The 24,504-nt window shown below is 41.6% G+C and overlaps 1 protein-coding gene across 1 annotated transcript in view; it reads left to right on the top strand.

Annotated features, from left to right (window-relative positions):
* Positions 1 to 24,504, top strand: part of LOC122560634 (coronin-7-like) — a 172,057-nt gene that overhangs the window by 16,992 nt on the left and 130,561 nt on the right. Inside the window, exons 2-7 of the mRNA XM_043711484.1 lie at positions 2,982 to 3,078; positions 8,964 to 9,044; positions 12,359 to 12,429; positions 12,666 to 12,849; positions 15,743 to 15,819; positions 18,195 to 18,245. Of these exons, the coding sequence (XP_043567419.1) occupies positions 2,982 to 3,078; positions 8,964 to 9,044; positions 12,359 to 12,429; positions 12,666 to 12,849; positions 15,743 to 15,819; positions 18,195 to 18,245 (561 nt within the window). The remainder of the gene's footprint in view (positions 1 to 2,981; positions 3,079 to 8,963; positions 9,045 to 12,358; positions 12,430 to 12,665; positions 12,850 to 15,742; positions 15,820 to 18,194; positions 18,246 to 24,504) is intronic.

The raw sequence follows: 24,504 nt of genomic DNA, 5'->3' as shown, positions 1-24,504 counted from the left end.
ACTGGTCCTGCTGGGAGCAGATGCGGCGGAGACGAAGGAATTGGGAATATGGGATGGCGTTTTTACAAGGGGCAGGGTGGGAGGAGGTGTAGTCTAGGTAGCTGTGAGAGTCGGTCGGTTTATAGTAAATGTCCGTGTTGATTCAGTCGCCCGAGATAGAAATGGAGAGGTTTGGGAAGGGGAGGGAGGAGTCTGAGATGGTCCAGGTAAATTTGAGGTCGGGGTGGAAGGTGTTAGTAAAGTGGATGAACTGTTCAACCTCTTCGTGGGAGCACAAGGCAGCGCCGATACAGTCATCGATGTAGCGGAGGAAAAGTTGGGGGGTGGTGCCAGTGTAGCTGCGGAAGATGGACTGTTCCACATATCCTACAAAGAGGCAGGCACAGCTGGGACCCATGCGGGTGCCCATGGCTACTCCTTTGGTTTGGAGGAAGAATGAATGAAACAGGTGGCAAATAAAAACTCTGAGACTTGGATTGTTTCTGGAGGGGATGATGTGTTAGTACTGTTTCCAGTGATCAGAGATCCATTCAAAGCTTGGTTTAATGATCCCTATCAAATTGAGAAAAAGTTGAGTCAGGTGAACTATCTAGTAAAGATGCCAGATAGAAAAAGGTATCGGGTATGTCATTTGAACGTGTTGACACTATTATATGAGAGAGAAAGAACTGGAGCAACAGGTGTAAGTTACTGTCCCACAAAGTGAGGAATCAAATCCAGATGGTGTGGATTTTGATGTGCCTCAAAATAGATTTAAAAAATGAAGAAGTCCTTGAGGAGTGAGATAGGTTAGTAAGCTATCTGTGTCAGGAGGATAGAATGCAGTATAAGGACATATGTAAGAATCAGATAGGGAGGACAAACGCTCTTGTACGTGAAGTTGACGTAGGGGATACTGTTCTGTTAACACAACACCCCTACCAGCTTAATCCTTTCAAAGCCAAACAGGCCCAGATGGAGGTGGAGGCCATGCTCGAACCAAGCCAGAGCAAGTGGAATTCGCCGATCATCTTAGTTCCCAAACTGGATGGGTCTCAATGATTCTGTGTGGATTATTGGAAGGTCAATGCCATTACAAAATCAGACTCCTGTCCAATTCCGAAATTGAAGAACTGTATCGGGAAAGTCAGACAAGCCAATTACATCACCAAGTTGGACTTAATGTATGGGTACTGGCAGGTACCTTTATCCGAGACGGCGAAAGCAATTTCTGTGTTTGTATGCCCAAATGGGCTATATCAATTTAAAGTGATGCCCTTTGGAATGAAGAATGCACCCACCACATTCCAAAGACTCGTGAACAGAGTTGTGGCTGGGTTAACAAACTGTGCAGTCTATTTGGACGATGTAGTGATCTTTAGTAAGTCGTGGAACGATCACATGGTACAGTTGGCAGAGCTCTTTGAACGACTACGAGAAACAAAACTGGTAATAAGCTTATGATGATTCATTTTTTTCTTACGGGAGGAGGTATTATAAGGTACTGTACTTTTTAAGAGAGTTAAAAGCTAGCAAGGAAAGTCCGGCACAAGGTAACAATGTAACATTTGGTCAAACAGTTAGATTAGCTGGGCTGCCTGGAGACAAAAAAAACAAATTCAAATTCAGCCAGTCAGTTTAAATCATGCCCCAAAATACCAAACTCCAATCAAGTTTGAATTTGATGTTTTGACAACTTGTGACCAATGAAGCGATGCTTTGGGGTATAAGACGGGGGAAAATTGAACAGTTAGATGAGAACTGCCAAAAGACCAACAGATGTAGACTGCTAGTCAGAACTCTTAGAAGTACCTGTGTATAGAAGAGGTTTGTCCAGAGAGAAAACATCGACACCAAACTGGGAACAAATCTACAGAGGAAGATACAAAGAGAAGATTCGCCAGCTAGCTGGTTTTTAAATTTGAATTTTTCAGTAAATCTTAATTGGGGGTTTTATCGGACTAGTATTGTAGTGGGGAGGGTAAAAGATAGAGAAAGGAGTTGTAAATAGTTGTTCATTAATTATTCTCTTTACTTTAAATTTTTTTTTACTTTAAATAGTGACTTTTGGGATAACTCTTGGCCTCTTGAATTTTCGCAGATTACAGAATGGGGTGAATCTTTTCTGTGTTGTAACAGTATCAAATACACCACCTTAAACATTCACTCTTTCCACCACTGCGCAGTGGCCACAGTGACTTCAGTATGTGAAAGTCTCCCATTAGAAGAATCGTGGTGTAAAACCAGGAACTTCAAAATGAGCTAAAAGCTGTTGAGGAACAGAACTGTAAATGCCAAACAAATTAGAACCAATCAAAACAGCTTGAGGAACATAATCACTTGGTGGCTAACCTATAGCAAAACATGGCTATGGTGCATCAGGATCACGAAATGCTGAGACAACAACTCTGTCCCTGAAAGGAAAATTTGAACACAAACAGGAATAACAGATGATATGTCAATCGACAACACCCTTCATCTAAAGTCAGCATCATGAGATCTGGATGTATCAGCAAACTAATTGTGTTATAGAGATTCATGTTGATTTTCTGTTATAAATAGTTGAACTTGCCTTTTGGAAGGTGGGGTATGTTGTATGTTTGTACCTTATATTAAAGAAGAAGAAAATTCACTTTTAAGGACTTATGCTATGTGTCTACTTCACCTGCAAGTTAGTCTGCTTTGTGTCTTCAAGCTCTGAGCACTATTGAAATCAGTTGACTTGTAACTTGTAATGTGTTATTTAAGAAAGATGTACCTATTGAATAAATCAATCCCTGATGAGGTTTTGATTTTTAAACCATTATCATTAATGTGACAGTCTGGTACGATATGGAGAAAGAGACTACAATGGTAGAATGACATGGGTAGAAGGAATAATTGTAAAACAGGTATAGAGACCCCTGGTCATGAGGTCAGGTTGGGAAATATTGCTGTTTTTGGAAAGCATGGTTAGAACAGGAAGTTTTCAGGCTGTAAATCTTATTTTAATGCCTCTGCAGGATTGGATCAATGACATTAAGTCAAGCTCTGCTGCCTCCTATGGAAATCATATCAAATCAAGCTGTGCCTTCATCGCTTTCAATGCACAGAGCCCAGGTGAGACCAAGAAATAGACTACAGTGACTTCAGTGTGTGAAATCGTCCTAATACAAACATGTGAACATTAGGAGTAGGAGAGGACCTTTTTGAGTCTGCTCTGCCATCTAATAAAATCATGGCTGATCTGACTGTTTCTGTCACCTCCACATTGCTGCATAACCTTGATAACCTTTCATTTCCTTACCAAGAATCTATCTACCTCTGCTTTAAAAATATTCAAAAGGTCTGTTTTTTTTTTGAGATAATGCTACAAAACAGCATGATTAGATTAGATTACCTACCGTATGGAAACAGGCCCTTCGGCCCAACAAGTCCACACCGACCCTCCAAAGAGAACCCACCCAGACACATTCCCCTAATCTATATTTACTCCTGACTAATGCACCTATTACTATGGGCAATTTAGCATGGCCAATTCACCTGACCTGTTTGTGAGAGGAAACCGGAGCACCTGGAGGAAACCCACGCAGACACTGGGAGAATATGCAATCTCCACACAGACAGTCACCCGAGGTGGGAATCAAACCTGGGTGCCTGGCGCTGTGAGACAGCAGTGCTAACCACCAAGCCACCTTGCCACCCCAAAGTCTGAGAGAACCTCAGAGGGACCTGTACACCACTTCCACACATAAATTCTCATCTATATCTAAACTGTTGTCATATCCTGTTGTCCTGAAATTAGCACATGAAAGGGGATGACCTAACACTACGATTAATTTGCAGGACTACTTGTCTACCTGTTCCTAGCTACCTGTCCTTTTACATGTCATATACTCTTCAGCATTTAAGTCTCAATCTATTTCATAGCATCTATAACTGCAGTCAGATTAAACATATTTTTGTTTACACTATCAGTTCATATGTTTTGTTTTGGATGCATCATACATGTAGATACAGAATCTTTAGGTTTATTCTTTTATGATTTCTGTAGCGTGTAATCTTACCTGTTGATTTGCTCTTAAATATCTATTCTCCAACCCTTTTTGACACAGTCTGCTTATCATTTCCCATATAATGACCTTCTAGAACTCTTGGCTTGACTCTACTCTTCTTGTGATTCCACATCTTCTCAGTTTGAGGGCCTTGTCTCCACTATTGAACTTAAAACCCTCTTTACTTACCTAGTTATGTAGCTTGCTAGAACAGTGGATACAGCACTGTTTAGGTGTAGACTATCCCAATTGTAAAGCCTCTACTTTCCCACGTACTAGTAGCAGTGCCCTACAAATTGGAAATCACATCTTCCTTACCAGCCTTTGAGCCATGCTTTTATTTCTGTACTGCTATTTGTCCAAAGCCAATTTATATATAGCTGAGGTAGTCATCCAGTGATTATTAACTTTTGGAGTTCTGCTTCATTTGTTGCCTAGCTCCTCATACTAATTCCACAGAAATCTCTTTTTACTTGACTATCTATGTTGGCGGTACTTCCATGGACCATGTTTATTGGATCCTTCCCCTCCCAGTCTAAGTTGTCTTCTGTCCCAAACCATGGTACTGGGTTCAGCCTTCTGGTCAGTTAGTCTTTGCTGCAGAGAACAGTGCCAACCTCCTTTACCATATTGTCTCCTGATACCACTGTTCCTTTTTGCTCTCTCCACTTGAATGGCTTCCCGTACAATGGTGCATGGTCAGTTAGTTCATCTACATTATAGCCCTCAGTCTCTTCAAATCAGCTGAAAAACATCCCTCAAATTTCGTCATACAATTGTAAATCTGAGGCTATGTGCTCCAGCCCTCTAGAAACCCTTTGCTTGCCTTATTGGCAGTCACACCCTCCTTTCCCTGACCATGACCAAATCGGAGGACACTATCCTCGGGGAATTGACTGAATAAAATGTTCTGGTAGCTTTTCTTTCTCTCTGCTACATTATTGATAATTCAATCCTTGCTCGAACTCCTGAGCTGAAGCTGTCGAGGCTACAAGCAATATTGCATGCCTGTTTGCCTGAGATTATCCTTGTATCCAGTAGTTCCTATGTTCAATAACTACAACACATCATCTGCCCAAATGGTCAAAGTGACCCAGCCACTCTGAGCAAGATATCCTGTGAGCCTTATCTTAGATGGAGTTAGCTGATCTCCAGAGGGCTTGAATTTGGCTGCAGCATAGTATCACATGCTTCCTGCTCACAATCTGTCATCTTAAAATTAGAATCATGCCACGAAATCAATAAGCGTTTTTTCACAGGGTAGTGGAAATCACAAACTCATTCTCCCAGGCATTGTGGTTGTAAGGATGATTGAATCGATTTTCATTCATTGAGGGTATTGAGAATACAGCAAAGGCAAGTAATGAGAGTCGAGGTGAGATCAATCTTGGTGATTGGTGAAACACATTAAAGGGACTGAATGGCCTACCCTTGTTCCTGTACGAGCCTCCTTGATGGAATTCTGTGTATTGAGAGGCAAGAGAGGAGATTGCTGGGGCCTTGACATTGATCTCTATTAGCCGCTGGAGAGGTGCTGGAGGACTGGTGAATAGCTAATGTTGTTCCTATATTCAAGAAAGGAAAAGGGCATAATCCAGGAACGTATAGACTGGTGAGTGTCACATCGGTGGTTGGGAAGCTATTGGAGAGAATTCTTAGGGATAGGATTTACGTGCATTTGGTAAAGCATGACCTAATTAGGGACAGTCAGCATGGCTTTGTGCAGGGCAGGACATGTCTTACTAACTTGATTGAATTTTTAGAGGAGGTGATTAAGGTGATCGATGAGGTTAGAGCAGTGGGTGTTGTCTACGTTGATTTTCGTAAGGCTTTTGAGAAGGTCCCTCATGGTAGACTCATTGAGAAGTTTAAGATGCTTGGGATCTGCAGTGACTAAGCTTAATGTATTCAGAATTGGCTTGCTCACAGAAGACAGAGGGTAATGGTGGAAGGGTGTTTTTCAGGCAGGATGTCCGTGACTAGTGATGTTCCTCAGGGATACGTACTGGGACCGCTGCTGTTTGTGGCATATATAAATGACTTGGATGAAAATGTAGGTGGGTGAGTTAGTAAGCTTGCAGATGATGCAAAGTTCTGTGGAGTTGTGGATAAAGTAAAAGATTGTCAAAGGATACAGTAGGATATAGATCAGTTCCAGACATGGGTGGAGAAATGGCAGATGGAGTTTAAACTGTGTAAGTGAGAGGTGCTGCACATTGGGAGAGCAAATATTAAGGAAAAGTGTACAGTAAATGGCAGGAACCTGAACAGCATTATGTACAGAGGGATCTTGGGGTTCAAGTTCATAGCTCCCTGAAAGTGGCCACACTAGTAGATAGGATGGTAAAGCAGGCGTATGACATGCTTGCTTTTATTGGTTGAGGAGCTGAAAGTATGTTGCTGGAAAAGCGCAGCAGGTCAGGCAGCATCCAAGGAACAGGAGAATCGATGTTCAGGAAGGGCTTATGCCCGAAACGTCGATTCTCCTGTTCCTTGGATGCTGCCTGACCTGCGCTTTTCCAGCAACACGTTTTCAGCTCTGATCTCCAGTATCTGCAGCCCTCACTTTCTCCTCGAAGATTTATTGGTTGAGGAATTGAGTAGAAGAGTCAGGATGTCATGTTGCAGCTTTATAAGCCTTTATTTAGGCCACACTTAGAGTATTGCATTTAATTCTGGTCGCCACATTCCAGAAAAGAGGCTTTTGAGAAGGTGCAGAAGAGGTTTGCTAAAATGCTGGCTGGACTAGAGGGTTTGAGCTGTAAGGAGAGGCTAGCAAAACTTAGGTTGTTTTCTCTGGAGCAGTGGAGGCTAAGGGGAGACTTGATCGAAGTCTATAGAATTAAGGGATGCATGGACAGAGTTGATGGCCAGAATCTTCTTTTATCCCCAGAGTTACAATGTCTAAAACAAGAGGCATGCTTTTAAGTTGAGAGGGGGAAAGTTCAAAGTGGATGTGAGTGGCAAATTTTCTTTTACACCGTCTGGAATGCACTGCCCCCAGTGGTGGCGGTGGAGGCAGATATGATAGGGGCGTTTAAGAACCTTTTAAATAAACAGAAGATTATGCAAGGTGTGGCGGAATATGGACCAAGGGCAAGCAGAATGGATTAGTTTAATTTGGTGTCATCTTTGGCACAACATCATGGGCCAAAGGGCCTGTTCATGTGCTGTATTGTTCTACATACCAAAATTTCAATATTTGCATGTGAAGGATGGCATTGAGGGGAGTGCATCTAACTACAATGAGTAATCAGAGACTTTCACCTCTACTACTAAATGTGCCAAAGGTCAACAACAACAGAAATGGCCAAAGAACAAAGAAAATTTACAGGCCCTTCAGCCCTCCAAGCCTGAGCCAATCCAAATCCACTATCTAAACCTGTCGCCCAATTTCTAAGCATCTGTATCCCTCTGCTCCCCACCTACTCCTGCGTCTGTCTAGATGCATCTTAAATGAATCTACTGTGCCTGTCTCTACTACCACTGCTGGCAACGCGTTCCAGGCACCTACCACCCTCTGTGTAAAGTACTTGCTGCATGGATCCCCCTTAAACTTTTCACCTCTCACCTTGAAAGTGTGTCCTCTCGTTATTGAATCCTTCACCCTGGGAATAAGCTTATCTCTATCCACTCTATCTATACCCTTCATGATTTTGTAGACCTCAATCAGGTCCCCCCTCAATCTCCTTTTTTCTAATGAAAACAATCCTAATCTACTCAACCTCTCTTCATAACTAGCACCTTCCATACCAGGAAACATCCTGGATAACCTTCTCTGCACCCTCTCTAAAGCGTCCACATCCTTTTGGTAATGTAGCGACCAGAATTGTACACAGTATTCTAAATGTGGCCGAACCAAAGTCTTGTACAATGGGCTGCCAGCTCTTATACTCAATACCCCGTCTGATGAAGGCAAGTATACCATATGCCCTCTTGTCCACTCTACCCACCTGTGCAGCCACCTTCAGGGTACAATGGACCTGAATTCCCAGATCTCTCTGCTCATCAACTTTTCCCAAGGCTCTTCCATTTACTGTGTAATTCGCTCTCGAATTAGACTTCCCAAAATACACCATCTCACATTTGACTGGATTGGACTCCATCTGCCACTTCTTCACCCAACTTTCCAGTCTATCTATATTCTCCTATATTCTTTGACAGTCCCCTATGCTTTCTGCTACTCCACCAATCTTCGTGTCATCTGCAAACTTATTGATCAGACCAACAATCCCCTCTTTCAGATCATTTATGTATATCGCAGACAACAGTGGCCCCAGCACTGGTCACCTTTCTCAATTTTGCGAAACACTCTGTCTCCTGTTGCTCAACCAGTTCTTTATCCACCTAGCTAGAACACCGTGCATACCATGTGCATTTTCTCCATTAGTTTACCATGGGGAACCTTATCAAACGTCTTACTAAAATCCATGAATCTACAGCTTTATCTATCAACTTGGTCACTTCCTCAAAGAACTCTATTAAGTTAGTTTTGAGAGGGGAGATCGTGCCTTACTATGTTGCCTATCACTGATATGTCCATTCTTTTCTAAATATAAATAGATTTTATCCCTCAGTACCTTCTCCAGCAACATTCCCATCACTGACATCAGGCTCACTGGTCTGTAGTTACCCGGAATATCCCTACTACCCTTCTTGTACACAGCGACATCATGAGCAACCCTCAAGTCTTCTGGCACCTCACCTGTGTTTAAGGCAATGATTCATTCTCTGTTCAAAACAGTGGGTAAGATTAGAATGGACTTGAGCACCAGAGAGGGAAATAATACAAATAGGAAGTTTGATTCATGAGTTATAATAATGAGTTGCTGTTGAGCTCCCAACACCTCAATAATGTTTTTAACCTTGTGATAACGTCCTGAGAGTCAGTATTATGCATTGCCTTTCTGAACCGGTTATATTCTAAAATCATTGTGTTGTTTCATTCAGGAGGAGGGACTTTAGGAATTCTGCCACTGGAAACTGGAAATGGAGATAAACGGCAGGTGTTAGAGCTTCATTGTCATGCAGGTAAGTGCAGAGAATCTGCTAAGACCCTTACTATGGGATCCTGTACTGTTAGCACTTCTGATCATTAAAGTGCAGTTTCGTGCTCAGTGGAGACTGCCTCTCTGCTGCCATTACGTGTGGTTGTCACTACTATAGTGGTGGGCTATTCTATTTCTAATCACTTTCACACATTAGCCTGATACTGTGCTGTGTGTTTTTTGCTGAAGCTGGTTCTGTTCAGGGAGCTTGTATTTTCCAGCATAATCTATCTCGATGATGAAGAACTATAATCAGCATCTCCTTCTGAAGGTTTGTAAAGTTTTTAATCAACACGTTCATATGTTATGACATATCTCGAGTAGGTGCAGCTTGAACCCAGATCTTGTGATTCTGAGCTAGGGGCATTTGCACTATGCCATAGGAGCCCTATAATTTTTAATTGAACCATTCAGGCATATTATGACACAATGCATCCTGGGTGGGTGGGCCTTGAACCTGGGTTTTAGAGTCCAGAGGTAGGAACATTAACACTTTGCCACATAATCCCTCTTGGTTGGTAGAACTTGCATTGGGCAACTCCAAATGATTTTAATCCTATGGACTAACTACTTGACCATTACTGCCTGAAGAACTTTGTAGATATTTTTAATCAACCTATTTGGCCATGCTATGAACTACCTACAGGGCAGGTGGAATTTGAACCCAGACATTCTGTCTGCAAGGTAGAGGCACTACCATTGTACCACAAGGCTATGGGGTTCTATTTTTTGTAACCTACATTGAATTGTATTAGCATCACCCTGATAATTGCAGGGTAAACAATAATGTAGCTGTTAACCATTCCATGCTGACCGACCTCTGTCAGTTAACTATAACAGACCAACAGAAGAAAATTGGTGATTGAGAGATGTGAAGTGTAGGCTTTGACTTTGGTAAGATGTGATACATACCTTTAAACTGGAAGGTTGTACTTAATCTTAACTAAAAAAAAATGAGAGTTGAATCTAGGGAATTATAGCTTAGTTAATCTAATATCCGATGGGAAATTTAGACTTTATAATTAAAGATAAAGTTATTAAAGAAAATCCTCAGATTAGAGAGCCAGTATAGGATCGTAATGGAATGTCATGTTTCATGAATCTTACGAATGCTTTGAAATAGTGATTACTGCAGTGGACAGGCATTGTATATGGAATGTTATTCATATGAACTTTTTAAGAAAATGTTTGATAAAGTTCCTGATACGAAACATGGCTAAAATTAATGCATAGCATTGAATATAAACTATTGAACTGATTAGGAAATTGCTTGACTGGAGCTGGGAGAATAGGGTTAATGAATAGGTACTGTAACTAATGATATACTGCAAGGATTTGTGTTCAGGCCTCAACATTTTGGTGTGAGAGTCAACAACCTAAGATGGTATAGGAACCCACATTTATGTCCATATTTTCCAATGAGGCAAAGAATTATGGCATTGTAAGAAATGCAGATGGAAACATAATGTTATAGATGGGCAAAACAGGAGCAAATTAATTTCAATGTGAAATGAAATTGCCCACTTTGGACTTAAAAAAAGACAGAAGATGGTACTTTTTAAAATGGTGAAAAACTACACAGCAGAGATCCAAAGAAATTTGGGACTATTTGTTTTTCAGAAAACAATTTAAAATGTTGATCGTGTTGTCACTGCACAGAGGCGATCTTTCAACCCATCATGTCTGCATGGCTCTCCATATGAGTATCGCACTTTAGTGCCATTCTCCCGTCTTCTCTCTGTACCCTCAGCATTGTTCATTTTCAAGCAACCATTTAATTCCCCATCCTGTCTAATGGAATATTGACCTTCTTATATCAAGAGGTCAAAGATGCAAGCTGTAGAATCATGCTTCAGCTACACAAAGCCCTGGTTATAACCCAACTGGAGAACACTGGGCAGTTCTGGACACCACGCTTTCAGAAAAATATATTAGCCTCAGAATGAATGCTGCACACATTAACTAGAAATATACCTGGACTCCAATGGTTAAATTATAAGAGAGATTGCACAAACTAGAGCTAAACCTTAGAATCTGGAAAGCCAAGGAGTGATTTGATTAAAGTTTTCAAGATATTAAGAGGAAAGGATATGGATAGGAAGTAGAAACTCTGTTGGCTGGTTGGAATATGTACTCCATCTAGGTCTAGGGAACATTGACCTTGCTTTAATGTTTATACTTTCAGGAGTGATGAGGAAATCCTTCTGCACGGTAAAGATGGTTGAAATCTGGAACGTTATTCTGCAAATAGCAGTTACTGCTGAGTCAATTATTAATTACTTTTTTAAAAAATTCATTCATAGGATGTGGTTGTCACTGGCTAGATCAATATTTATTGCCCAGGGGGCAAGTTAAAAGTAAACCACATTGCTGTAAATCTGGAGTTACATGTAGGCCAGAGTAGTTAAGGATGACACTTTCCTTCCCTAACGGCCATTAGTGAATCAGATGGATTATGACAATAAGTGCCATTGGTTTTAAGATCATCATTAGACTCTTAATTCCAGATTTTTATGGCAGATATGCACACTCTGGACTGCTCCCTTTAATTATTTTAAATTTAAGATTGATAGATTTCTGTATTGGATTGTAGATCAGCTATGATTTCATTAAGTGACCAAACAGTTTCAAAGGTCTAAATGGCCTCCTGTTCTGAAATTCCTGGATACGGCATGTTGGCATTGACATCGCACAACAGCAGGAGTAGACCATACGACCCTTTAAGTCTGTAAAGGCATTCAGAAAATCACACCTGATCTTTGACCTCAGCTTCACTTTCCTGATCTGTCACTTTCCTGACCTATTGATATCTTTTGCGGAATTGGCTGTGCTGGAACTTCCACATGGTCCTTACACACAGCATCAGTCTGTACTTCAGGAGTGACAATTTTCCTATCAGATGATGTGGCCCTTAACCTTAGCAATGGTGACCATTATGCTGTGAAAACCCCTCTGGTTCACTAATATTCCTAAAGTAAGGAAATCTTCAGTCCTTGTTTGGTCTGCCCTACACATGATCATACTGTGTCGAAATGAAACAGTAAACCACTCTACTGTATTCAAGCAAGTGCCTAGCCAGTGAAGCCTATAAATGCTGAGAGAATAAAAAGAACTATTGTGTTGCTCAATATAAATTCTCATGATACTATGGTGGGATTTGAATCCATGTCTCTGGATCATCACTCCATTCCAGACCTCCGAATTGCCAATCCAGTAGCGTAACCAGAATGTTAGTGTACCTTACATGGTCTTGAGCTGTGCAATGTCAGTATGAACTGTTGCCTTTTCTCTTTACAGATCTGGTGACTGATTTTGATTTCTCCCCATTTGATGATGAATTATTGGCAACGTGTTCAGCTGATGTGATGGTAAGCTACCATTCTTCGCAGGGCATCTTGCACAGGAGATGGGGAAGTTCCATCATGAGGAAATGGGCTGCTCCATGTGGAGTGATTCCTATTTGGAGTGGTGTAGTGGGGGAAAGCTGGGGCTGTATTTTACCTTTGCATCTGCTGTGTCTTGGGATCTAAAAATATTCAATGTATTTGATTAACAAAATAGAACAAAATCTTTGTGTTTAATATCAAATGTTTCTAATGGTCAGGTAAAGCTTTGGCGACTACCTGACACTTTTCAGCAGGTATCATCTGGACAGAACATCACTCTGGGACCAGAAGCTGTGAGGGTGGAATGTGTATTGTTTCATCCTTCTGCAGATGGAGTTTTAGCAAGTGGAGCTGGAAATACAGCCAAAATATGGGATGTCTCACAGAAGAAAGCAATGGCAGGTGAGATTTGAGGACAATCTGATGGTGTATGAGGTTTCTTTTTATTTTAAATAAATAATGATCAATGCAAAATCAATGTAAGTATAAATTAACAAGCAAAATGTGATCAGTATAAATCATAGTTACATGTTAAATAGCAGCTGTAACATGCATCTCGTATTTACTGTGCAATATGAACATTGCTAAGTTGAGTCATAGTTTTTCGTTGCTTTGTGTATGTAGAGCTTCAACTTCTTTATGTCAAGGACTTTCTCATTTTAATTTGAGTGCAGCTCAATTAACTCATGTTCTATCAACGTAGTTTTCCAAATAATGTTACTTCTGCAGAAGATCTTCATCTCTACTCATGGTGTGGATCCACAAGAATCGCCTTTTATCTGAATCATTAGTAGCAGTCTTATACACTACATAATAGTTCTGTTCAAATGGTTCCTTTAAGCGATAGCAGCAGTAACCTTGTCCCTCTCAGATCCAGCCTTTTGTGTTTATATTTTCTCCAGTTGCATCCTATCCTCTTCTCCAGCATATAGTCACTCATCCTGCTGCCTTCCCAATTCGTGTGAGTGAGGGTTTTAATGTCCCTGCACAGAAGCAGTTTACAAGAATGATTTCAGGAATGAGGATAGATTGAAGAAGTTTGGACTATTCTCCTTAGAGAGAAGAAAGCTAAGAGGAGATCTCCTCAAAATCATGAGCGGGCTGGATTGAGTAGAAAGGGAGATCCAGGTCATAAAAAGAACAAGAGGGTATAGATTTAAAATGATCTGCAAAATAAGTAAGGGTGATCTGAGAGAACTTTTCCACTCAGCAAGTAGTCAAGAGTATGGAATGCACTGGCTAGAAGTTTGGTGAAAGCAGGTCCAATTGAGGCATTCAAGAGGGCATTAAATCTTTATTTGGATAAAAATAATGGGCAAGGATTTGGGGAAATAGTAGGAGATTGGCATTAGGTAATGATGCTTATTTAATGAGCTGATGCAGGCATAAGAGGATGAATGGTCTCTTTGCCTTAACTCTTCTGGGATTCCTCCTCTGCCTGGAATTTGTGCTTCTTGAGTTTTTTGTCTGCTACTTTGTCTGCTGGAGTTGACCCCTGTTACAGGATCAGCTTTCTTTGAGTCCATGGCTGCCACTCTCCTTGTTGATGTTGGTTGCCAAATCCTGTCAGACCATAATCATAGCCAGTTAAGTATTTTGAAATGTAGTTGCTGTTGTAATGTAATTGCTTGCTCAAAATATTGACATCAACAGAAGTGACCATGAAGCTGACATTTAGTGAAACCCAGCAGCGTTAAAATCTTTTTTTGTGAAAATTGTCATCCTTACTCTGTTTGGAGTTTTCTTTGGTTACAGTTGATCACCAACTTGATCCTTAACTGTCCTCTGAAATCCTAGAAAGGCACTCTGGACTAAATCAGTGCATAGTGCGTTCAAGAAGGGATCCCAGCACTGGCCTCTTAATGTAACTACCAGTGACCAATAAATAAACCTTGTCAACATTATCCAGATCACAGAATTTTTTAAAAATCACCAGTTATTATACAGTTTGTTGAGAGATAAATGTTGTTCTGGAGAGTTGGGGAAAAGTTCTGTATATCTTGTGAATTAGTGTCATGAGATCTTTTATGTCCACCTGTGAGGGTAGATGATCATTTTGTGTGTCCAAATGTTGGCACCTATTACAGTGCGGCACTGTAATGTCTGGCTGGATTATGGGCTGATATCCCTGACAAAGAGGGCCTTGAACTCTCAAGGGGTTAGCCAAGGCTGGCACCTTGTAGGAGAAAGTGAGGTCTGCAGATGCTGGAGATCAAAGTTGAAACTTTATTGCTGGAACAGCACAGCAGGTCAGGCAGCATCCAGGGAACAGGAGATTCGACGTTTCGGGCACAGACCCTTCTTCAGGAATGAGCAGAGAGTGTTCAGCAGGAGAAGATAAAAGGTAGGGAGGAGGGACTTGGAGGAGGGGCGTTGGAAATGTGATAGGTGGAAAGAGGTCAAGGTGAGGGTGATAGGTCGGAGTAGGATGGAGGCGGAGAGGTCAAGAAGAAGACTGCAGGTCAGGAAGGCGGTGCCGGGCTGGAGGGATTCGGCTGAGACAAGGTGGGGGGAGGGGGGATGAAGAAACTGGTGAAGTCCAAGTTCATCCCCTGCGGTTGGAGTGTTCCCAGTCGGAAGATAAGACGCTCCTCCTCCGACCGTCGGGTTGTTGTGGTTTGGCGGTGGATGAGTCCAATGACCTGCATATCCTCGGTGGAGTGGGAGGGGGAGTTGAAATGCTGTGCTACAGGTTGGTTGGGTTGGTTCGTCCGGGTGGCCCAGAGGTGCTCTCTGAATCGCTCCGCAAGTAGGCGGTCTGTCTCCCCAATATAGAGGAGGCCACATCGGCTGCAGCGGATGCAGTAGATGATGTGGGTGGAGGTGCAGGTGAATGTGTGGCGGATATGGAAGTTTCCTTTGGGGCCTTGGAGAGGAGTGAGGGGGGAGGTGTGGGCGCAAGTGTTGCACCTCCTGCGGTTGCAAGGGAAGGTGCCAGGAGTGGAGGTTGGGTCGGTGGGGGGTGTGGATCTGACAAGGGAGTCGCGGAGGGAGTGGTCTCTACGGAAAGCTGATAGGGGAGGGAAATATATCCTTGGTGCTGGGGTCTGTTTGGAGGTGGCACCTTGTAGAGCTGTTTGGAGCTGCTCTGCATGTATAGTCAACTGAATTGTTTAAGGATTATCATGACAGTGTAAATTCCTTCCACTTCCTGTCTCCATCTCTCCTGCAGTGTTTTCTCCTTCACTTGTGAGCTTTGCCCAACTCTGCCTGGTAAATCGCTTCTCTCTCACCTCATGCCTTTAGGTCTAAAACATAGTAAATCTGTGCCTTACTCTGTACTCTCTTCTTCTAGCTCTTGAAGATCATGGGGATCAAATTCAAAGCTTAACTTGGAAGAAAGATGGTTGCCTCCTTGGTTCATCAAGTAAGGTAATTGTCACTAATCAGAGAGAGTCAGGCTGAGTTCATTCAGTAATGTTCAGTGGATCTAGATAAATGTCACTGTCTTCTGTTTAATTGCTAAGTATTTCCAAAGTTGTTTTGAGCACTCAAATTTGCAGCCAAAAGTCAATTGCTGAAGTCAAAATAGAGGACCTTTTAATTGGTTCCTTTACCAGTTTAGACAGTAGTTAATGGTTTCAGTATTTGGCAACAAAACCATGTTCAGGTGCATTGAAGGTATAGATGAGGAGCAAACCCATGATGGTATTCCATGAAATCATCACTTACAGTTAAATAAATAAAGCTTCCTTTAATCTATGGATTAGAGTAATTTATTCTGAGTGCCTATATTTTTCTCCTAAGATCATGGATATTCTATAGAATTTGTAGGCAGGCAACTATTCCCAGTCTTCCTAATTACTACATGTACCTGAATGCTAATTTGTGATTCATGTCAGAAGACATCTGGAACTTTCTGTATTTCAGCATTCTGTAGTTTCTCTATTCAAGTATTTGGCTTTTCCATTCTTACCAGTGGATAGCTTGACATTTTCTCTCATTATGCTCCACCCAAATTTTGCCCACTCATTTAACCTATCTATATCTCTTTGCAACCTCTTTGAATCATCCTCATAACTTGCTTTCCAACCTATTTTTGTATCCGTGGCAGATTTAGCTGCAGTATACTCTGTTCGTTCAGATCAATAACATTGATGATAAATAGTTTAAGTCCCAGCATTAGGAGGTGATGGCCTAGTGGTGTATTGTTCGACTATTAATCCAGCGACCAGGCTTTGAGTCCTGCCATGGCAGATAGTAAACTTTGAATCAAAAAATATCTGGAATTAGGAGTTTAATTGTGACCATAAAACTATCATCAATTGTCAAGAAGACACCCATCTGGTTCACTAATCTTTAGGGAAGGAAACTACCACCCTTATCTGGTCTAGCCCTACACATGCCTTCAGATCCGTAGCAAAGCAGTTGCCTCTTAACTCCCCTCTGGGTAATTAGAGATGAGTAATAAATGCTGGCCTGCCCAGTGATGCCCACATCCCGTGAATGAAGTTTTAAAAACTGTGATCCCTGTGGCACCTCACTGTTTACAGTCACTAGCTTAAATGAGTCATTTTATCCCAAAATGTTGTTGTTAGTTATCGAGTCTTCTACCCATTCGATAGTATTACCCCCAAGACAATGAGCTCTTATCTTCTGTGTGGTATCGTATTCAATGTATTTGGAAATTCAAATACACTCTTCGACGGATACCTTTATCCACTCTGTCTATTAAATCCTCAATAATGCTTAATGAATTTGTCATGAATTTCTTTTCATAAAATGTCAAGTTTGTTTAATTATATTTTGATTTTCTAAATGGCCTGTTAAGTACATCCTTAATAATGGATTTCAGTGTTTTCTCAATAACAAGCAGGCAAACTGGCCCATAATTTCCTGCTTTCTGTCTACCTCTTTTCTGGATTAGTGGTGTTACATTTGAGATTTTCCAATCTGCTGGGACTTTTTCAGAATCCAGGGAATTGGAAGATTGCAAACAGTGCATCAGCTATCCTGCTTTTTTTTTGTTTGACACTCTAAGGATGTGGGCCAACATATATGGAGCTTAGTCCCATTAGCAGCTCTAGTATCTTTTTTTCCCCAGTGTTCCTTACTACGTTTTGCCCTATGATTTTTATAATATTATCTGTCACTTGTTGATAGTGTGGGAAACTGGAAGATATGTTTAAGATCTTTTGCAGTAGGGAAAAGAAGTCAGGCATTTTGTATCACTTCCTAAATGACTTGTGTCTTCTCAGCAGTTTCCTTTCTGCATTTACACCTGTAAAACGTGAAGGAATTTGTTTTTGTTTACTCTTGATGTTACTCATTTAAAAGAATTGTCATTTTACTGTTAACTGCACTTCAAATTTGATTTTGGTCAGAGTCAAATCTAACCACTAGATGGCGTGCATTCACCATCTCTGGGTACAATGGGCCTTCTGACCTATGCTGTCTGCCTCCCCAGCTAGAGCTCTCAACCTTCCCTACCTCACTGTGTTTGTCAACATCCCCCCCCCCCCAACCTACGCTTTGCTTGTGAGCGTGTGTTTGTGTACGTGGCGCAAACCACAACCCCCCCCCCCAAATTTTGTAGTTTCATTAATGTTGGCTGTCATCTGAGTAGTGTGTGAAAATCTGATATTAATCTGAGTACAATACCCTGGTTAGATGCTGAGCATAATGCAATTCCTTTAACATTCCCTATGAGTGGCTATAAATGTTTTTATTTTTTTTCTAAACACTGTGCTCTAAATGTGGACAATTCCACCTTCCTTTCTTGTACTGATTTTTTTTATCGTTATTAGGATAAGAAGCTACGAATTTTTGACCCGAGAGCCACCACCTCAGCTGTGCAGGTAATCTTTACTCCCTTCTCCCTGACTGGGTGTTGGTCCTAAGTGTGCAAGTGGGATGTTAATGACTGGAATTAAAACTGGGGACATTTTAGAACATTGTAATACCAGCACCCTTCATGTAATGTAATGGATATTAATCTTTTGGAGCCATGTGGTGAGAACTTTATCCATTTAATAGAAATTAGCCAGGTAATGCAGAATAAAGAGGAAACTCTTGGGCAAGTAGTGTTATTCACTGGCTGTATACAGCTATTATTGTGGTAGCAGTCTATACAGCACTTCAAGGTTTGCCTTCAATTACCCTCAGTAGTTCTCTACACATTCTCCAAAGAGCTCTTTACTTTCTTATCACCAACTCCAGCTTCCTCAGTGGTCAACTTTCCAGTCAAGTGAGTTTTCTGTGGCCTAATCTTGCATGCCTTTACTCCCTCTCACTATATCTATTATCCCTTTAGACTTGCTGTCTTGCAGTATGGTTTCCTTCAGAATTTCCATCCAACCTGAGGGCAAGACATTGACTTTCCAAGCCTTATTGTGGATGCTGCATTGACATTATGGGTCATAAGTAGCAACCTCACATTGAGCCTGTATTTTGGCCTTTTTGTGATCCAATCAGTTCTGTCTTTAACACAGTCACACCTTGGCCCCTCTCCCCACATCTCTGACATTCACCTTCTTACCGTTCACCTTCTTCCAACCTGTTTTATCTTTGTTAAATCCTTTTTTCCTGTTGCCCTATTCTAAATCTTTCATTGATCAACTTCTACCCTCCCTTCCCAGCTTCTGCACTGAATAATTTACTACCCTCTGATTTTAAACTATATCTCAGTTTCTCTTGTCCTTCCCTGCATCAAATTCATCCTTTCAGACTCTCTGAATCTCTCCCTACACATACACTCTCCCACAGATATTTATGACCAACCTAATGGGCAAATTACTCTCCTGCTGTCCAATCACTGCCCAGGCAAATCTCCAATCATGACCCTGGAACAAAGTCCTCTTTCTATGTTATGTGGCGATACCATTTGTGCTGAAGGCAGTAAATGCAGAGCAAATCTCTGAGCACATACCTGCGCATGTAAGGCAGTATGGGCCATGAGCAGCAGCAGAATTGTCTTTGACCAGAATCTGTATGTCCGTATCCCTCATTTTGCTATGCCATCAAGCTATGCATTCAACTCCAGTTTAGGAAGTGGTGCAGGAGAGTGTGACAGAAGCAGCACCATATCTAAAAATGTGTTGCCAAAAACGCATGCATGCAAAACAATGAGAGCAGCATGTGATAGTCAGAGATGAACTATGACACAACCAATGAACAAGGTTGTGAACTTATATTTTTAATTAGTTAATGGATTAAAAGGTCGTGGGGAGAAGGCAGGAAAGTGGGAGTAAGGAGCATATCAGTCATGATCGAAAGGTGGAGCAAACTTGATGGGCTGAATTGCCTAATTTTGCTCCTAATCCTTACACACTTATGTACAATGGATCTAATTACATCTCTGCAGTCCTGCCGCATATTGTCATGAATGGTATGAACATTTTAAGTGGTGAACCAAGGGAACATGCATCACAAACACCCCCATCCTCAATGACCGGGGGGGGTCCAGCTCATCAATGCAAAAGACATGATAGTTCAGCATCTGTAACCCTCTTCAGTCAGAAGACCTGTGTAAATGATTCATCTGTGTCTCCTCTTGTGCACAGGAGACCATTTTGTTCCATCTGCAGCCAATTCCACATATCAAGAAATGTCTGAGTGCACTGCATAAGGCAAAGGCCCTGACAATATCATGACTGTGGTGCTGAAAGCCTGTGCTTTAAATTTAGGCTGAGAGTATTGTGGATAGCATATATGGAGCGGTGCTCACTCTGGGATAAACCTTTACAGGAAGGGAGGGAAAAGTTGACCACCAGGCAAAAGTATATTTCAGTGAAAAGTAAGGACTGTAAGAAATGGGGTAATCTGCCATAGGTGTCTAAGGAAATAAAGGAGGCTATCAAATTGAAAGAGAAGGCATACAAAGTGGCCAAAAACAGCAGGAAACTAGAAGATTAGGAAAACTTTAAAGGTCAACAGAGAGCCATAAAAAGAACTTTAAAGAAAAGTAAGAATGTGAGAAAAAACTAGCACAAAATATAAAGGCAGATAGCAAAAGTTTGTATAAATAAATAAAACGGAAAAGAGTGGCCAAAGTAAACGTTGGTCCTTTAGAGGATGAGAAGGGGCATTTAGTTATGGGATATGAGGCATTGAACAGGTATTTTGTATTGGTCTTCACAGTGGAGGACACTATGAAAATGCCAATAACTGACAAAGAGATGAAAGTAAGTGAGGACCTGGAAATAATCGCTATTACAGCAGAGGTAGTGATGGGCAAGCTAATGACCCTGATGGAATGCATCCCAGGATACTAAAAGAGATGGAGGGAGAAAGAACAAGTGCACTTGTGGTAATTTTCCAAAATTCATTGGACTCTGGGGCAGTTCCAGCAGATTGGAAAACAACAAATGTGACTCCGCTGTTTAAAAAGAGAGGTAGACAAAAGATGGGGAATTATAGACCAGTGAGCTTAACCTCTGTAGTGGGGAAGATGCTTGAGTCTATTATTAACAAAGAAATAGCAAGGCATCTTGATAGAAATTGTCCAGTTGGGCAGACGAAGCATGGGTTTGTGAAAGGCAGGTCATGCTTAACAAATCTTTTGGAATTCTTTGAAGACGTTACTAGCAAGATGGACAACAGGGACCCAGTGGATGTAGTGTACCTAGATTTCCAAAAGACCTTCGACAAGGTGCTGCACAAGAGGCTGCTGCAGAAAATAAACATGCATGGCATTATGGGTAAAGTATTAACATGAATAGAGGATTGGTTGACTAACAGGAAGTAAAGAGTGGGGATGAATGAGTACTATTCTGATTGACAGTCAGTAACTAGTGGTGTGCCTCAGGGATTGGTGTTGGGACTGCAACTATTCACAATTTTTACAGATGATTTGGAGTTGGGGACCACGTGTAGTGTGTCAAAGTTTGCATATGACACTAAGATGAGTGGCAGAGCAAAGTGCAGAGGACTGTGAAACTTTGCAGAGGAACATGATACTTTGAGTGAGTGGGCAAAGATCTGGCAGATGGAGTACAATGTTAATAAATGTGAAGTCATCCATTTTGGTAGGAGTAACAGTAAAAAGGATTATTACTTGAATGGTAAAACATTGCAGCATGCTGCTATGCAGAGGGACCTGGGTGTCTTTGTGCATGAATCACAGGGGGTTGGTCTGCAGGTACAATGAGCAATTCCATATCCGCCACAAATTCACCTGCACCTCCACACACATCATCTATTGCATCCGCTGCACCTGATGTGGCCTCCTCTATATTGGGGAGACAGGCCGCCTACTTGCGGAACGTTTCAGAGAACACCTCTGGGACACCCGGACCAACCAACCCAACCACCCCGTAGCCCAACACTTCAACTCCCCCTCCCACTCCACCAAGGACATGCAGGTCCTTGGACTCCTCCATCGCCAGACCATGGCAACACGACGGTTGGAGGAAGAGCGCCTCATCTTCTGCCTGGGAACCCTTCAACCACAAGGGATGAACTCCGACTTCTCCAGTTTCCTCATTTCCCCTCCCTCCACCTTGTCTCAATCAAATCCCTCGAACTCAGCACCGCCTTCCTAACCTGCAATCATCTTCCTGACCTCTCCGCCTCCACCCCACTCCGGCCTATCACCCTCACCTTGACCTCCCTCCACCTATCGCATTTCCAAAGCCCCTCCCCCCTCCTCCCTACCTTTTATCTTAGCCTGCTGGACACACTTTCCTCATTCCTGAAGAAGGGCTTATGCCCGAAACGTCGATTCTCCTGTTCCTTGGATGCTGCGTGACCTGCTGCGTTTTTCCAGCAACACATTTTCAACAATGAGCAATTAGGAAGGCAAATGGAATTTTATCCTTCATTGCTAAAAGAATTGAGTTTCAAAGTAGGGAGGTTATGTTGCAGCTGTACAGGGTGCTGATGAGGCCACACCTGGAGTACTGTGTATAGTTTTGGTCTCCTTACTTGAGAAAGGCTGTACTGGCACTAGAGGGGATGCAGAGGAGTTTCACTAGGTTAGTTCCGGAGTTGAGAGGGTTGGCTTATGAGGAGAGACTGAGTAGACTGGGATTATATTCATTGGAATTTAGAAGAATGAGGGAGGATCTTATAGGAACATATAAAATTATGAAGGGAATAGATAAAATAGAAGTAGAGAGGATGTTTCCACTGGCAGGTGAAACTAGGACAAGTGGGCATGGACTCAGAATAAGGGGGAGCAGATTTAGGACTGAATTGAGAAGGAACATCTTCATCCGGTGAGTTGTAAATCTATGTAATTACCTGTCCAGTGAAGTAGTTGACACTACTTCAGTAAACATTTTTTAAAGCTAAGATAAATTTGTTTAGAACAATAAAGTAATTAAGGAATACAGTGAGAAGGTGGGTAAGTGGAACTGAGTCCACAAAAAGATCAGCCGTGATCTTATTGAATGGCGGAGCAAGCTCAAGGGGCCAGAGAGCCCATTCCTGTTCCTTGTTCTTATGTTCTTACGTATGTGTAAAGATTAAGGACTAGCCAGAATTCCCTGTAGCCATTCTCCAGCAAAACAGATGCACTGCTTTGAATACAATTGGGGCGAATAGCCTCTTGGGAAAGTAGCAACAATCAAATTTGTTGCACCGTGTTTGGCTTCCTGCGTAGGAGAGAGCAAATACGTGTTGGAAAGCTATCAATCATAAGAATTGAAAGATGTTTCTGTGACTGCAAACAGTGACTCCACGGAAGTATGGAGCCTCCTAGGTGCCAAGTTCAAGGGAGTTTTGGTGGAGCTATAAGACGTTTTGGAGTGGGAAGGCCATTGGTCATGGTACACATCCGTATCAATGATGTAAGACCCCATCCTTTTTAAACTATAAAAGCAGAATATAAGGAGTTAGGAAGCAAGTTTAAAAATGTGGGATCTCGAAGGTAGTAATCTCCGGGTTGCTACCAGTGCCACATGCTAGTCAATCAAGAAATAACAGGATATATCAGTAGACTATGTGGCTGGAGAAGTGGTGCAAAGTGGAAGGTTACAGATTTCTGGGACATTGGACTGATTCTCAGGGAGGGAGGACTAGGTTAAACTGGATGAGTTGAATGTGGGAAGGACTGGCACTTGCATCTTGGGGAGTATTTGCTAGTGTGGTTGGGAAGGGTGAAAACGAAAATGGCAGAAAATGTAGGAATAGAGGTAAACAAGCAAAATTAAAAGATAGAATATGAAATAAGAAAAATGAGTGGTATAGGATTCAAGGGAAAAAAATCAAACAGGGCCACAATGCAAAATAATGAAAGAATGAAACTAAGCATGTTTAAAAAAGAACATTAAGACCTTGTGTCTTAATGTGTGGAGCATTTGCAATAAAATTGATGAATTAATCATTCAAATAGATATAAATGGGTTTGATATCATTGGGATTGTGGAGACAAGGCTGCATGGTGAAATGAATATCCCAGGATATTGAGTTTTTAGGAAGGACAGATAGAGAAAAAAAGAATTGGTAGCATTTCTGGTGAGAGGATATTAACACAATAATTGGAAGGGTATTAACTCTGGTGAACTAGAGTCTGTATGGGTACAGCTCAGAAACACAAAGGGGCAAAAAGCAATAGTTAGGGTTGTATATAGACCCCCAAATGTAATGGTAACATTGGCAAAGGCATTAAGCAGGAAATTGGAGACACAAGCAGTAAAGTTACAGCTGTAATTACGGATGACATTAATCTGCATATAGATTGTGCAAATCAAATCAGTAACAATGCTGTAGAGGGGAAAATCTTGGAGTGCGTACAAGATTGTTTTCTGGATCAATATGTTGAGGATTAACCTAGAGAACAGACCAACTGGGTACTTTGTCATGAGAAAGGAATAATGAACAATCTAATTGTGCAAGGCCCCTTGGAGGAAAGTGACCATAATATGTTTGAATTCTTCATTAAGATGGAGAATAATATAGTGGTTCTGAGACTAGGGTCCTGAATCTTAAGAAAGGAAACTACAATGGTATGAGGAGAGAACTGGCTATGATAAATTGGGGTCATTACTTAAAGGGATGATGGTAGATCAGCAATGACAAACATTTAAAGAGTGCATGGAGGAACTGCAACAATTATTCATTCTTGACTGGCACTAAAATAAAATGGGAAAAGTGGCCCAACCAATTCCAATAATG

This window comes from Chiloscyllium plagiosum, chromosome 21 (assembly GCF_004010195.1).
Source record: "Chiloscyllium plagiosum isolate BGI_BamShark_2017 chromosome 21, ASM401019v2, whole genome shotgun sequence".
NCBI lineage: Eukaryota > Metazoa > Chordata > Chondrichthyes > Orectolobiformes > Hemiscylliidae > Chiloscyllium > Chiloscyllium plagiosum.
The sequence above is the reverse complement of the archived record's forward strand: the minus strand, read 5'-3'. Positions and strand labels throughout refer to the sequence as shown.